The sequence below is a fragment of the Microtus oregoni genome, unplaced genomic scaffold (assembly GCF_018167655.1).
Source record: "Microtus oregoni isolate MIOR12 unplaced genomic scaffold, Mior012 000050F_007, whole genome shotgun sequence".
Taxonomy (NCBI): Eukaryota; Metazoa; Chordata; class Mammalia; order Rodentia; family Cricetidae; genus Microtus; species Microtus oregoni.
Window position 1 is genome coordinate 429,459 of NW_024543231.1, and position 16,157 is coordinate 445,615.

Sequence of the window (16,157 nt, forward strand, 5' to 3'; positions counted from 1 at the left end):
TTGGTGGTATCTGAACTTTGGTCTGTCATGGGCTCCCTATTTGGGTTGAGTAGATACATGTATTTCATCTCACCAGAAAAGTTGTTTTGTCACACAATGCTGACTATAAGGCTGGTCCAAGAAGGACTTGCTGAAGATACCAAGATGGATGATTTGGGTGGGGCCTGACCCCTTCAAGAGAAATGGAAACGGAACATTCTGCACATCTCAAAAGTCATCTGACCCTTATCTCAGAAGAGCAGCTTGACTACAACATCCTGTTTTCCTAACAAAAGGCTTCTCTGTGTCCTGCTATCCATAATTTTTTTTTTGCTTACAGCAATTTCTTTTCACACAATGCTTTCTCACCCAATTAAGACCACCCTATAAAACTCCAAACTCCCCTTTTTGTGGGGTTGCTCTCCCTTCACTTGGAGACAACTTGGCAGTTCATGCCTTGAATAAAAACCATTCAGCCTCAGTGTAGCTCTCTGGTTCAGTTTTCATTAAGCTTCCCATTGACTTGCAATGAAAGGGTTTTTCCATTCCTTCATGATAAATTAGGGATCACTGAACATTAGAAGACTGTGTAGGGTAACTGTAGGGCAAAAGGTCTGAGTTCACTTCTGGGTTTTGAAAACCCACCAATCCCTCAGCTCAAAAACTCACCAATACCTGAACTCAAAATCCCACCAATCTCTAAGCTTGCCCCAAAATCAGGACTTGAAGTCCTACCAGTCCCTACGTTGGAAATCTAAAATTCTGCCCCCAAGAAACCCTATATAATGCCTGTCTCCCATTTAGTTCTTTGCTGCTTTGCTCCTAAACCAAGGGCAACACTCTATTGTGGTGATATCTGATTTGTGATTTAACAAATAAAATTTGCCTGAAGATCAGAGTGCAGAGCTAACCCACTACTTAGCCATAAGAGGCCAAGCAGTGATGGCACACACTTTTAATACCAGCACTTTGGAGGCAGAGGCAGACTGATCTCTGTAAATTCAAGGCCACCCTGGGCTACACTAGATTGATCTGGTCTCAAAGAGAAAAAGAACCAGGTGGTGGTGGCTCACTCCTTTAATCCCAATACTTGGGAGTCACAAGCCTTTAATCCCAGCTCTAGGGAGGTGGAGACAGGAAGAAATATGGCTGGGCAGGGAGAGGAATATAAGCGGGGAGGAGAGAGGAGCTCAGCACAGTCTGAGGACTTGTAGAGATAGGATATCCAATTTGGTCTGAGAATTTCATAGAGGTAAGAACAAGTGGCTGGCTTCTCTGCTTCTCTGTTCTTTCAGCTTTTACCCCGTAATATCAGACTCTGGGTTTTTATTATTAAGACCAATTAGAAATCAGGTTACACCCTCTTATATCTTTTCCAATAAATCTGTTGTGAGGTTTGTTGTGTGGAGGGATTTTGTGGTGTTCCTTGGCTCGGAACTGCCAGGATGCCTTTTCCTTCAGAGCTGTAACACTTGAACTGGGGAAACATTTCCCCTCAAAGCTGCGACACTTGTATTGGGGAAACATTTCCCCTCAGAGCTGTAACACTTACAGTAATTGGTAGGTGGAAATTCACCCTGCCCCTTGCTGCTTCTGTGACTCAGGCTTAATGCTCAAAGATCTACTTATAACTGCACTGTACTTTTCTATTAGCTCACTGTGCATGCTTCATAGACCCTTCAAAAGATCGCCTCTCCAATGTGGGTCTCTGTCTCTGTCTCCTTTCATCGCTTGCTGAAGGTTAATATTCAGGAGGATGCCTATATGTTTTTCTTTGGGTTCTCCTTATTTAGCTTCTCTAGGATCACTAATTATAGGCTCAATGTCCTTGGTTTATGGCTAGAAACCAAATATGAGTGAGTACATCCCATGTTCCTCTTTTTGGGTCTGGCTTACCTCACTCAGGATAGTGTTTTCTATTTCCATCCATTTGTATGCAAAATTCAAGAAGTACTTGTTTCTTACTGCTGAGTAATACTCTAATATGTATATATTCCATACTTTCTTCATCCATTCTTCCATTGAAGGCATCTAGGTTGTTTCCAGGTTCTGGCTATCACAAACAATGCTGCTATGAACATAGTAGAGCATATACTTTTGTTGTATGATAAGGCCTCTCTTGGAGCACAGGACTGAATTCTCAAGGTCCAAATCAGGAGCAGAAGGAGAGAGAACTTCTCACGAGCAAGGAACTCAGGACCGTGAGGGGTGCACCCACACACTGAGACAATGGGGATGTTCTACTGGGAACTCACCAAGACCAGCTGGCCTGGGTCTGGAAAAGCCTGGGATAAAACCGGACTCTCTGAACATAGCGGACAATGAGGACTACTGAGAACTCAAGAACAATGGCAATGGGTTTCTGATCCTACTGCACGTACTGGCTTTGTGGGAGCCTAGGCAGTTTGGATGCTCAACTTACTAGACCTGGATGGAGGTGGGGGGTTCCTTGGACTTCCCACAGGACAGGGAACCCTGATTGCTTTTCGGGCTGAGGGGGGGGACTTAATTGGGGGGGAGGGGGAGGGAAATGGGAGGCGGTGGCTGGGAAGAGACAGAAATCTTTAATAAATAAATAAATTAAAAAAAAAAAAAGATCGCCTCTCTACCCAGTCCATTGTTGTCTCTGTTTCTGGTCAGAGGCAGCTGCCATTCTGTGTCTCTCTTGTGTAAATCTCTTGTGTGATGTTTGTTGCATGGTATGACTTTGTGGTATTCCTTTGCTCCTGACTGCCAAGATGCTCTTGTGAGGGATAACCTATGTGCTTCTCCTAACACTGAAGAAATATTAAGTATTTGTGGCTAGGCACTGCAATAGGGATGTAAAAAAAAAAAAAAACAATGTTCCTACTGGCATTTGGAAGGCAATGGAATTATTGGTGTTGAGTTAGGTTAAAAGAAACTTTAAAATAGTGTAGCATGTAATCTATGAAGGGTCTTATAATTCTAATGCTGGAGGGCCTCATGCAACTTAAGCTTTATCATTGACACCACTTGTCCTGTTAAATAGCTAGTTATGTTATCTGGCTTGAAGTTTATTGAGCATGGCTTCTTCCATAATCAGCACTTTGTAAAACCAGTAAATGAAACTGTGGGACTTTGATTACTAATTCAAAGAATCTGATCTGAGCACCATGGGTAGATTACATTCCGACCTGTTGGGAAGATCATAAGATTACTATCTAGCCAGGGTTTTTCTGGTAAAGAACAAAGCCACACCTTTGTTCTCTCATTCTTTCAAGTTAATCCAAATGTGCCTATCAATCACCAGGACAAGAAAACACCCTTGGGAAAGCTACCTATTCTTGAAATTTAGAAAATAGTATACAATCAGGGCTGGAGAGACTGCTCAGGGGTTAAAGCACCAGATGCTCTTTCAGAGGACCCGAGTTCTTTTCCCAGTACCCACATGGCAGCTCACAACTGTCTGTAACTCCACTCCCAGAAGAATCAACACACACGGTATAGAGACACACATGTAAGCAGAATACCTATCCACATACAATAAAAATAAAAGTTAAAAACATAAAAGATGAATAGAATACAATCTACTTCAACAAGTATGTTAGCATAATGATCTCTGGCCATTATCCACTTACTCTTTAGAATATTTCAGGTTATGCTATAATAAATTGTTTTCTACACATTCATCTGTGTATCTTATCCATATTCAACAGAGATCCAAGATTTGGCAAGCAAGATAACAGTCTGAATTCACGGATTAAAAGAGAATCCATTAATATCTGTATCTATTAGTCTCTTAAAATACATTCAGTAACAAACCAATATTTTCATGTAAAACAGGTTTATTTTAGCAGTTCCATTTTACATTATACATATTTATTTTCTAACAGGTTATTTTGGTCTATTTTGCATAGATGGCATATTTGCTAACTCTTATAATTAATTTTTTTCATTTGCTGTTTGCTGCTACCTGGCTTGAAGAAGGGGTAGTAAATAAAACACACTTGAGGGAAACATGAAGCAGAATTTAACTTCTCAGCACAACTTTACTTGGATCCAGACTTCAATGTCAGGTTTTCTTCTTCCTTCTCTATTCCTGAGCAGACAAGAGATCTTCCCTTGGGATATCGAGCACAACACTTACGAAGTTCTTGGATGACAGCCTGACACTTCGATTCCATATAGTTGTTGGCTGAAAAACACAACTCTTAGTACTGATATCATAAAACTAAGAAGGTACAAGGTAATTAAGAATTTTCCAACCCTTTTCACTTAGCACCTAGAAGGAAGATATACCCAACTCTGTTGAATTCTTTCTGTTTAGCAATCTTCAACAGGTCAAAAAGTAAAAGGAGAATTCATTAATAATTATCTAAAACTCTAATCAGAAGAAAATCAATTTATAAGTGGTTGAAAGCTATTTTAATATATAATTTGTGTTTTATTCAAGTGTCTTTGGCAGTAGTTTTGATATGATTAGTGGCCTCTAGTCCCATTTTGTAAATTGATGAATTAGAAAAATGCATACAACCCACATTTTCATAATTTCATAGCAAACTTCGGCTTGAATGTAAAGTTTAATGCCCCCTCTCTTCTGAAATAAAAGGAAGACATTTTTTTTTTTAGGTTTATAAAACATAAAGGTAAGGTGACCATGGTTATGTGCTTTACTATGGGTTCTAAGGCTCAGAGTGCCAAGACCAACACCTGTGGATTGCCTAGTACCTGCATCCCTCCACTCCCAGCTCAGAACTCAGTAATGGGTTGGCCTCCATGCTCATGAATGCAGTGTGTGGCTAGGACATTTGCCAGTCTCCAAGCTATATAGACTGAGGGCCTGAAGTGAGTCCTCACTTAGCTACATATAAACATGAGCTAGTGGTGGTTTAAGCTGGTTGTATATACCAAAAGCTCTTGGAATGGGGAACAACATACCCTTAAGCCATCCAGCCTGATCTATCTTGGAGAAAGTTCCATAATTTGATGAAGATAATATGTATTCTGCTGCTGTTGGATAGTATATTCTGTAAAAGTCTATTAAGTCTATTTGATCTATAGTGCATTTAACTCATAATTTATAAATGCCCATATTAAAAAATAATATCTTATGTAAATACCTACTAATGTATCTCAAGATTTTAGAAAATAACAAGGGCAAGCCAAACTCAAAAATTAATAAATGGAAAGAAAATAAAAATCAAGTAGAAATTTAATAGAGAACACAAAAAATACAAAGAATCAATGAAATAGTTTACTTTTTAAAAAGATAAGCAAAATTGACAAACAAGCTAAACTAATCCAAAGAAAGAAGGCTCAGAGTGGCATAGAGCTATAATCCTAAAATACTCAGGGGACTGAGTAAGGGGGATCTCAAGTTCAAGACCTACCTGGGCTGTGGAGTGAGTTCAAGGCTAGATAGGCTAACTTCAAAATTTAAAAAATAACAAGAGACTTGAGAGTATAACTCATTGTTAGAATGTTTGCCCAAGGCTCCAGGTTCAATTTCCAGTATAACAGTAGCAGCAGCAGCAGCAATAATAATAATAAATAGCAATAATAATAATAATAATAATAGAAGACAAAAGGAATATTACACTAGAAACAATTGAAATAATAATTTGAAAAATAATATGCCAATAATTCGGAAAGTCTAAGAAAATGGACAAATTTCTGTATATATGGCCTATCAAAATTGAACCCCCAATATGAAAAATCTAAATAAATCAATAGCAAGCAGTGGGGCTGAAAGTATAATAAAAAAAAATCTTCCATCAAAAAAAAGCACAAATCCTGACATGTTTGTGGTAGTGGGAATTGAATTTAGGGCTTTGCACAAGCTATACATGATGTGGGAGTGTCATATATCAATCTGTTGATTTCATTGGGTAAGCAATAAAGAAACTGCTTGGCCCTGATAGGTTAAAACATAGGTGGGAGGAGTAAACAGAACAGAATGCTGGGAAGAAAAGGAAGTGAGCTCAGAGAGAAGCCATGCTCCCCTCTCCCAGGCGGACGCGAGAGCTCTGCTCTCTGAGGCACATGCAATGAAGCTCCAACCCAGGATGGACGTAGGCTAGAATCTTTCCCGGTAAGACTGATGCTACACAGATTATTAGAAATGGGCTAGTCCAGGTGCAAGAGTTAGCCGAGAAGAGGATAGATATAATGGGCCAGGCAGTGTTTAAATAAATACAATTTGTGTGTTGTTATTTCAGGGCATAAGCTAGCCAGGCGGCCGGGGTGCTGGGGACGCAGCCCCGCCGCTCCAATTATTACATATACAGATGCTCTACAACCATTATTTTAAAAACAAAAACAAAAGCAAAAAAACTAACACCAGTGGTCCTTAGACTACACCATAAAGTAGAAAGAGAAAGAATGGAGCTGGATAGCTCACTAGTTAAGAGCATTGGTTGCTATTCTAGAGAACCTAGGTTTGATGCACAGTACCCATATGATGGCTTTCAACTGTCTGTAGCTTCAGTTCTAGGAGATCCAAAACCCTCTTTTGGCTTCCATGGGCACCAGACACACATGTAATTCACAGATATATGTGCAGCCAAAATACCATATACAAAAAAAGTAAAATAAAGAGAAAAAATCTTCCAAATTTATTCTATGAAACCAATATCCTTTATTGAACATACATGTAGAAAGCCTGTTAACTACTTCAAAACTTAATTCAGTGACATCAATGAAAAGAGTTGGCTTCATTTCAAGGATGCAAATATAATTCAACATACAGAATTCAATAAATACAATATATAAATATAGTAAAAACAATCACACCAACACCTTAGTAGATATGGAAAAAAGGCCCCCAATAAAATTCAACATCCTCCCATATAAAATAAGCCTGAAGAAATTAGGTAAAATAGGACTGTATCCTCACAGAATAAATGCTAAAAAAATTTAAAAATTAAATAAATGCTAAATACAACCTATAGCGAATATCATACTGAATAGGGGGAAACTAAAAAAGAGTTTCCATTCTCTTTTACTTTACTTAATATAGTACTTGAAATGTTGAGCAGAAAAATCAGGCAAGAGAAAGAAAGAAAATAAATACAAATAGGAAAGCAGAATGTCAAATTCTTTCTGCTTATAAATATGATACTGATAAAATAGCAATACCACTGATGGTGATCTACAGATTCAATGTAATCCCCAACAAAATGTTAATAATGTTCTTCAGAAAACTAGAAAAAAATATTAAACTCATATGGAGAGCAAAAGACCTTGAGTAGCCAAAGCAGTCTTGAGCAAAATTAATGGAATACAACAGAGGGCCCAGAAGTAAACCACACAACCACAGCCACCTGAGTTTTGAAACAGATGCCCTAAGCTGATTGGCTGGGGAATCAAACTGAGGATCACATGATTACTTGGAAATTAGTCCTCCATTGAGCTAATTCCTAGTCCCTGAAGTCTAGTATTGAAACCTGTCTATATGATGTGTAGATATGTATTTTTGAGTTTTTGAGATAGGCTGTCACTTTTTAGCCCAGGCTAGTCTTGAACTTGTTATTCTCCTGCTTCTGCTTCCAAGGTATTGAGATTATAAGTATGCATTATCATCCTTGGGTTTTTCTGTTTGTGTATATAAACAGTGTTCATGATGGAAACAAGGGCCTAGTGCATTCTGGGCATGTACTCTATCCCTGAGCCAAATCCTCAACTCCAAACCAGTCTTTTTGTAGAAGGACTTTGCTTAGCTCAGGTTGTGCATTAAAATTACTTGGTTAGCTTTGTAAAATGATTCCTGCTTAGACCCTACCTCTAGGAAGTTTGCTTTATATGTGCTAAACAAGTTTTAAAGTTTTCCAGGTACATTGGGGAGGCAGAGGTAGGTGAACCTCTGAGTTTGCAGCCAGTCTGGTCTACAAAATGAATTTCAGGGCAGCCAGGGGTGTTAAACAGAAAAACCCTGCCTCAAAAACCAAAACAAAACAAGAACAAAAAAGTTAGGTAATTCTAATGTACAATGGGACTCAAGAACCCATAGCTTAAATACATCACTTTTTTGTGTTTGTGGTGCTGACGATAGAACTCTTGAGGCTTTGCACATGTTAGGTAAATGCTCTACCACTGAAGACAGTCTCCCATTCCCTACAAAGCATTACTTTTAATATTCTAAAGATTTCATAATATGATGAAGAAAATATTCATGATTAATTATAGAAATGTTACATTTAAAGCTAATGAAAGTTGCTGATAACATAATTAGTTTCTTTTTTTTCTTTTCTTTTTCCTTTCTTTTTTTTTTTTTTTTTTTTTTTTGATTTTCAAGACAGGGTTTTTCCGTAGCTTTTGGTTCCTGTCCTGGAACTAGCTCTTGTAGACCAAGCTGGCCTTGAACTCACAGAGATCCGCCTGCCTCTGCCTCCCGAGTGCTGGGATTAAAGGCGTGCGCCACCGCTGCCGGCTCATAATTAGTTTCTTTTTTTTTTTTTTTTTTTGGTTTTTCGAGACAGGGTTTCTCTGTGGCTTTGGAGCCTGTCCTGGAACTAGCTCTGTAGACCAGGCTGGTCTCGAACTCACAGAGATCCGCCTGCCTCTGCCTCCCGAGTGCTGGGATTAAAGGCGTGCGCCACCATCGCCCGGCTTCATAATTAGTTTCTTATAGTTAGTTGACAGGTAAAGTTTAAAAAAAATATTTTTAAAAAATCTATATCCTACCTTGTAAACATTTCTGTATTTCACAGGCTTGTTTCTGGCATGGATCCTTTTGTGGCATATCCAGAAAACTAAAACAAAAAAAAAATATTACAATTTTGCTTTTTTAATAATAAAGATTTTGATGTCTATCTACATGGAATTTTCTTCTAGAGCAAATAGTATGACCTTACAATTGTTGGAAAAATGATTGCACTAAAAATACTCTTTCTTAATTAATAAGATAAATCAACTATATTTTGTATTTCCATCTCATTAAGAACAGAAGATACAGACATGAAAAAAATCAGTCTAGTCATCTTGAATATTGTAAACAAATGTTGGAATGACACCACAGTTTTAAAGGCCTACCCCAATGCCTGGTTTTATGATTCACAAAAGGAACCCTTGGTAAATGATTAAACTTCTTGAATACTTTTTCTTTCACTATTCATGGCAATAAGAATTATACATACCTCAAAGAACTGACGGAAGGACTAATCATGATAAAATATATAAAGTGCACAGAATAGTAACTGGAAAGCAGTAAGAACTCAATACACAGTAACTATTATAACCAAGTGATTTTTGTTTGTTTTAAGACATGGCCTCATTATGTTTTTTAGGTTGGCATTAAACTCCTGGGGTCAAGTGATCCTCCTGCCTCAGTCTTCCAAATAGCTGGGATTACAGGCATGCACCACTGTTCTGGGCCCAAGACTTATTTTAAAAAGCAAAATCTTACTTTAATGTACATAAACTGTCATGACTGCTTTAATTCAGGAAATTCTTTACAAGTAAAACAAACACTTTCCCAGGAATTAGTAATGTTAATTGCTATTATCTCTTGAGAAAAGTGCCAATAAAAGGTAACATTATCTTTTGAGCTCAAATGGAAGCCAACTAAGTAAAATATTTGTAATCAAAGAATTTAGATTCACAGGGTTTTGATGAGAATCTTGTAAAAACAAATCAAAGACACAGTTTCAGAAAGAAGAAAGGCATAGGAGCCTTTGAAACTAATTTCATCAGTACAAATAACCTTTTTCTCCCAGAACTCCTCAAGTTTTCAGTATATCCAAATTACGTCAGTACTGGGATGGGAAACACTAGAATAAAACCTTAGGTATTTACAGGATGGAAGAAGGAAAGGCGGGTGAATTTGCTGCAAGGGAAATAAGTGACAAATACATGTTGATGCTGCTAGAAGCTGCTCTCTTCTCTCTAAATCAGTACCAAGTCCTTGTTGATGAGGGCATTTGTTCTGAAGCATGTGCTGATTTTTCTGGGATTCACCAAATCCCAGGTTCAGCTGATGAAGTCCATTAAAGGTTCTATGGCAATTTCCAAAGGAGTCATTTCAAGTTACATTTCCTGACTAAATGCTTTTGTTGGCTTGATTTCTGCCCTGTGTAACCCTCTCTCTGTAGTTTCACTGGCAGTGTTCTTCATGACCCTTCCTAAACATCTGCAGTTTTCAAACTACTCCCTCCCCACAAGGACCCAAGGGTGGGAGCACTGCAGTGGTGAATGATGTGATTGCCATATAATGAATTGAACAGAGAAGCATATCTTCTTAGAATTCCAGCACCTGAAAAAAAAATCATTCAAATCACTACAACTGAATAGAGTGAAAAGAAAGAAAGGGAAGAAGGAGAAAAAAATAGAAATACATACCAGGTTAATCATCAGGCAAAAGTTTAAGCAGTAGTTCCTGTACTCCCCTGACCTGTCAGAAAAGGGAACGTTTATAAAGTACTCTGTTGTAAGATCTTCAGGACAAAGGAATATTATTGAATAAAATGTGTACCATTAAATGATGCTGAATCTGCCATAAGCGAGAGTTGTTATCCATATAGCGCTCCTCTGGGTAGAGCTGCCACATGAGAGGTAGTTGGGAAGTAAGAAGGTGACTTGGCCGAGTTGCATCACCTAAAGGAACCTGAATTTGCTGAACTCGAGCCTTTAGGAAACTTGTCTCCTAATAGGAATGATAAATATAAAACCAAAGACATGAGAATACTGAGACTAGATAGAAACCAGGTTACTTGAAAGTAAAAGCAAATAAATAAATAAATTTTAAACGAAAGCAGTTACCTCTTCCACCACAGCTACCCATGTGCGTTGATATTCGTCGCGGTAGATACCTTCTTGATGAACCCAGAGATGATCGGGTGGAGCCCCCACATCCTCTCTTGCCATTCTGGGCTTTGGGTTCCAATTCTAGCCCTGCTTTTCTCCACCTAAGCCTGCAGCATCCGCGCACAGGACACAGGTGTGACTTTTAAGGTTGGGATGAACTCACTAGTGAGCAAGGTGACCTGGGACTAGCAACCCAAACAGAACCAAGCCTCATACATATCTATTTGTACAATCTAAACATATCAAATGCCATCTTAAGCTTTCTGAAAAAGAAACTCAAGTGACACACAGGCAAAGCCTAGGTACACCTAACTTTCTATGGCAAAGCATTCAAGAATTCTAAGTTTGTTCTGTGGAGAGATGAGAACTACAGGAGGCTGGACACAGTTCCTCTCTCATCTACATCGACAAAGCAGTATTCAACGGTAGTGTGTTAACAATAGAAAATGTGCAAAAGTGTACCTAAGGACACATGATTTTGGTAGAAAAGTAGTGAAACAGACACATGCATCCCATATTCCTCAGATAAAAGCCACTCCCCAACTGCTTACATTTTAAAAAAGATTCTTAATGATGTATACAGCTTTCTAAAATGAGTCTAAGTTTGTTATAAGGGGAAAGGAAATATCTGTCATTTTATTTAAAAAGTTATTTATACTAGTGAGGCTTATCAGAAAGGGATTTTCATTTTAGGAAAAATATTTAGTGTAGTTTCATGACTTTCTGAAAGCAAATAATAGCCATCCAGCTAGCTCCCTATTTCATTTAAGTAGGATGTCATAGAAGCCAGTTTTTCAACAGAGGTATAATTGTAAAATTTTTATTCTACAAACTAGAAGGTTAAAAAATATTTCTCTGCTCTTTACGAGATGTAAATAAAGTACTGTTCTCAGAGTTTGTGGTAGCAAGGAAACTCTCCATAACAGTTCTATGCCTAGCTTTTGAGCTCATAACTCCACATGCATTTTCATGAATAGAATCTTGTGGAAACCACTCATAGCATCATGATGCAGATTCACTGTATTCCTACTTTTTGCAGAGCACAAATACATCAGTGGGTATCTGTCCCACAGTAGAGACCCCCCATTCTTAATAAGTAGCTATTAGTGGGAAAGGAAATGAAGCATAGTTTGGGAGATAGTTAGGGCCTTCAAAGTGATACTGTCCAGAGCACACATGGAATGAGAAGAAGCAAAAAATAAAGGAATGAAGCTAAACCTAGTCCTTTTTTTGTCAAGGACACCATCCTGAATATGATTCCCCCAACACTGTTTTTCTGCTCATCCCCTAAAAGAAAAGTAGGAGTAAAAACTATTGTCTCAAAACGGGTATGTTGGTGCATGCCTGTAATCCTAGCATGCCAGAGGCTGAACAAGGTTCAGGCCATCTTGGGCTATATATATATATAGAAAATTTGAGGCCAACTAGTATACATAACTTAGCTCTAGGTTAACTACATAAGGAGACCCTGTCTCAAAAGAGAGAGAAAGAGAGAATATGGTCACATTTGTGTGACGAATTAATAGGTATGATTGCTATCCATTTTATTTCCAGAGTGATTATGACTCTGAACCTGTCACATGTCCCCTTTTTCACCTAGATGTACTCTCTCATTTTCAATTTACTTATGATAGCATCCTTTCTCCTTAACCAAACACTGCTTTCTGTATGGCAATATGACATTTTCTGTACACTCAAAAGTTATGAGTTATCTTGAATTTCTTCTTCTCATTCAGTTGCTACACCCTATGGTAAGCAAGTCCAGCAAATATCACCATTACCACTGTATTTAAGCCAAAATTTCTTTCAAATACCAGTGTTGTTTCAAGCTGCATACCCTTGCTCTTGCTTTCTATCTGCCTAAAATGCATGAGTCTCTTCTTATATATGTTGTAAGCCATTTTTTTTCACTTAGAAAATACAAGTGTTCTGCTTCTCTTGTAGAGCTTTAGAAATACATACAATACCCCCAGTAAATTTCAATACAAAAATAAAAACGAGCACACACACATATGCACATACACACACATTTTTTAAGCAGGAACCAACTGTTAAAATTTCAAGAACATCTCAATTTCATAGATATAGATAGGTCCTAGCAACAACCAACATGTTGACATTTAAATTTCTTTTGAATAAAAACAAAACTTTATTGGTCATACTGACATTGGAAGGAAATAATTCCAGGGGAAGAGAAGGCAGATAGTATGTGATATTCTGAATTACTATCAGGCACTACAAAATATTCTCAGAAGAAATAGTGGGTTGCTGTGACCTCCAAAGGGTAACAGGCTGGGTATTGATGAGATGAGCCTGGGAATGGAACAACACTCAGCACTTAAGTCTGGATTTGTGTGTCCTATCATTCAGAGCATAAGGGCCCAGAGAAAGGCAACTGCAGTGATCAAAGGACTGATAAACCACCACATGACTATGAAAACATCAACACCCTCACTAGATAAAAGCAAAGGCTGAGCAAAAGGCATTTAGATCAAAGTCTATAAAAATCACATGTTGGATGAATGAAACATCGTTTCCATAGATGTGATTCTTTAGAACACTTGATCCCAACATTTCCTTGGTCAAATAAGTTTGGGAATATTGGAGATCATAAAAGCATATTAGTATATAAAAACTCCAACTAAGCTATACTGTACAGAGATTTTATACAGTTTAACATTTCCCAAATTTAATTGACTAGAGAACATTTTTGGCATATTGTATTTGTTCACAAAATACAAGATTCTCCAAACTAAGAATATCTTAAAACTGCAGGATAAATTTAGTTACAAGGTACAATACAACACATGTAATATAAACCTATGAAATTTTACTTAAAAAAATACTACAAGTTTCAAATACAACTGCAACCCAAAATACGTTTGTATAACTTTACAGCTAAACATCCACTAAAAGAGATGGCCTCCATAGAAGTTGCCTTGGTTCCAAAAGCCATATTGACCTAGACACATTATTTTTATACATTTTGTAAATTAAGTTCTAAATAAAAGACAGAATACAGAGGAGCTTTCTTTGGTTGTAATTTAAACAAAACCATCTTTTTTTTTTCCTTTACAGAAAGAATGGTTTTGTATTTTTTTTCTTTACAAGAATATGACTTACTTTAATTTTGAGGTATTTGAGCTTTTAAATAGTATCAATAGGTTGAATAGGCTAATTATTTGAAACCATTTACGATCCTCATCCAATTATAATTTTAGTTGCCAAATCACATAGGCCCAGGTATCAGCTGGGCTGATGAATGAATCCTGCTTGTACCATTTAGAAGCTTTGCAACCCTCAGACAATCTAATCTTTCTCTACCTCAGTTTCCCTGAGGTATAAAATTATAAACATATTGACTGCAAAGGTATTTATTAAACACTTCTCATATGTTTTAACATATGTTTAGGTGTCAGGTGGTGGTGGCACTCACCTTTAATCCCAGCACTCAGAAGCAGAGACAGGAGGACCTCTGAGTTCAAGGCCAGCTTGGTCCACAGAGAGTTCCAGGACAGCCAGAGCTACACAGAGAAACCCTGTCTTGAAAAACGAAAAATAAAACAAACAAAAAACAGAAACAAAAACATGTGTAGGTACATTGACCCATTTGATCTTTGAGGAATGCTATGAGATGGGCATTTGTATTATACCTAATTAAAGGTAATGAAAGTAAGACACAGAGAAATTAGATAACCAGTCCACTAGTTCGTTCACATTGCTAGAGATTGCAGACCCTGATTCCAGTTGAGGTAGTTTACACACACTATGTATGTAAATTTGTAGTAGTCTTTAGCACATAATAAGCTTGCTGTGAATGTTAATCATTATTTCCATCTCTGATCAAATGTTTGGAGCTGTAAAAGGTAGCATGAACATTCTGGAATAAGAGACTGACTAAAAACAACAAACAAAAGTATTTTCTTCTTGAAGGTGGCTAAAGAGATAAATTATAAAAAACATTCCTTACACAATTGTAATAAGGTGAGCAGTACTTTCTGTCCCACCAAGGCAGGACATGTTAGTTATGAACAATAACTGAAAATATATAACATATGCCATAAAACTGAAAGTTAAAGAGAAAATGCAGATAGGTCCAATACACCCCTGCAATTTCTCCAACATTTATCATTATAAAACTTAATCACGGAAAGATGTGGCATAAACATAAGGTAAAAAGAGAGGTTGTAAGGCATATATATTGCACCATAGTGCCCTGGATTTGGGACTTGTGCTAAGACTTTGATTGGAACTGACTTGGGAGAGGAGAGCAAAGCATCAACACCTCTTCAAGTAGCAGCTTGAATAAGTTCCCTTTCCAGTACTGCCATATCTGTCTGGCTTCAGAACTACAAAAGGAATTTGAAAAAAACAAATTCAAACAAAAACTTACGTGCTATGGAGACTGTGTGTTATATATTTTGTTTTCATTTATAATAAATACTAAATCCCTCGTGTAATTGGTAAACTTGTAAATTGGAAGATTTGTACATTTATCCCTTAGTTCATTGACATATTTTAAAACAAAATTAGTTTTACATATAAGTTAATCATGTCTGACACCAGTAAAGAGATCAGAGGAAATTTGTAATTTCCTAGAACTAGTTACTTGATGTGATATAATCGAACCTGAATAAAATGTGAAGTCCCTCTCTCAGTCCTTCTTTTCCTGTATCAAACAAATCCATATCTAAAAGCTTTTGAAAAAAAAAAACAGCAAGCAAACTGGAGTTGCTTTTTCAGACACAGTAAAACACTGTTTCTGTAAAAGGTTACTCACATGAATATGTTTCTTGGACTAATTACTCCTCTTCCAGAACAGTTAGGCTAAAACTTTCAGGTCCCCCACCCCGGGACACTCAAGCAGGGATCGCGACGTGAGCCCAGGGCAAACCAAGGGGCATCCAGGGCCGAGGTCACTAGAATCGAAGTTAGTCAGGCCAGCAGCCAGAAGTGGTCCAGAGAGATTCAAGGGTTGTGACTTGGAAATAAAACAAAATAAAATAAAACCTTAACTGTTTTAGGACCGACTTTCAAAATAGGTCGTTGTTCCTGGCGAAGTTGCCTCAAAGAGCTGTCCCTGACGAGTGTAGGCCGCGTAGGGCGCTCCTCAGAGGGCGGGCAAAATGGGCGCCAGCACTATGGAGGCATCTGCCCTTGCGCTCGGAGTTGCTCACCGCCCACGTACGCCCCGGCAGAAAAACACTGCCTCCCTGCCACCCAGCCGCCCAGCGGCCCAAACTATGGCGCAGACTGACTTTGCCCGCCACCACCCAGTTTCCCACTGTTACGCCAGCCCAGACCGACCCGGGAGTCTCCCAGGCACTGCTAGCAGTGGCACCGCCTCCGCGCCCCAGGCTCCACCCTCGTGAAACCCGCGCTGCTCGGCCAGGCCTGGGGCGGAGCGTCGGGCGACA

At 38.2% G+C, this 16,157-nt stretch overlaps 2 protein-coding genes across 3 annotated transcripts; both read right to left on the reverse strand.

The window, feature by feature from the left end:
* Window positions 1–3,767: 3,767 nt before the first annotated feature.
* On the reverse strand, window positions 3,768–16,090 carry LOC121436929 (cx9C motif-containing protein 4). Of its 2 annotated transcripts, XM_041636826.1 has the most exons (4): window positions 16,048–16,090; window positions 15,521–15,721; window positions 8,623–8,690; window positions 3,768–4,135 (listed from the first exon to the last, which is right to left on the reverse strand). In XM_041636826.1, the coding sequence occupies exons 3-4, from the start codon at window positions 8,678–8,680 to the stop codon at window positions 3,990–3,992; spliced, it is 204 nt and encodes a 67-aa protein (XP_041492760.1). In that variant the 5' UTR covers window positions 8,681–8,690; window positions 15,521–15,721; window positions 16,048–16,090; the 3' UTR covers window positions 3,768–3,989. The 2 variants fall into 2 exon arrangements, with proteins under 2 accessions (XP_041492760.1, XP_041492759.1); XM_041636825.1 differs by lacking the exon at window positions 16,048–16,090 and having other exon boundaries at window positions 15,521–16,040.
* LOC121436928 (protein p13 MTCP-1) lies at window positions 8,709–14,216 on the reverse strand. Its single transcript, XM_041636824.1, has 5 exons — window positions 14,177–14,216; window positions 10,696–10,847; window positions 10,409–10,579; window positions 10,276–10,327; window positions 8,709–10,189 (listed from the first exon to the last, which is right to left on the reverse strand). Exons 2-4 carry the CDS (start codon window positions 10,798–10,800, stop codon window positions 10,280–10,282), a joined length of 324 nt encoding a protein of 107 aa, XP_041492758.1. The 5' UTR covers window positions 10,801–10,847; window positions 14,177–14,216; the 3' UTR covers window positions 8,709–10,189; window positions 10,276–10,279.
* Window positions 16,091–16,157: the final 67 nt, after the last annotated feature.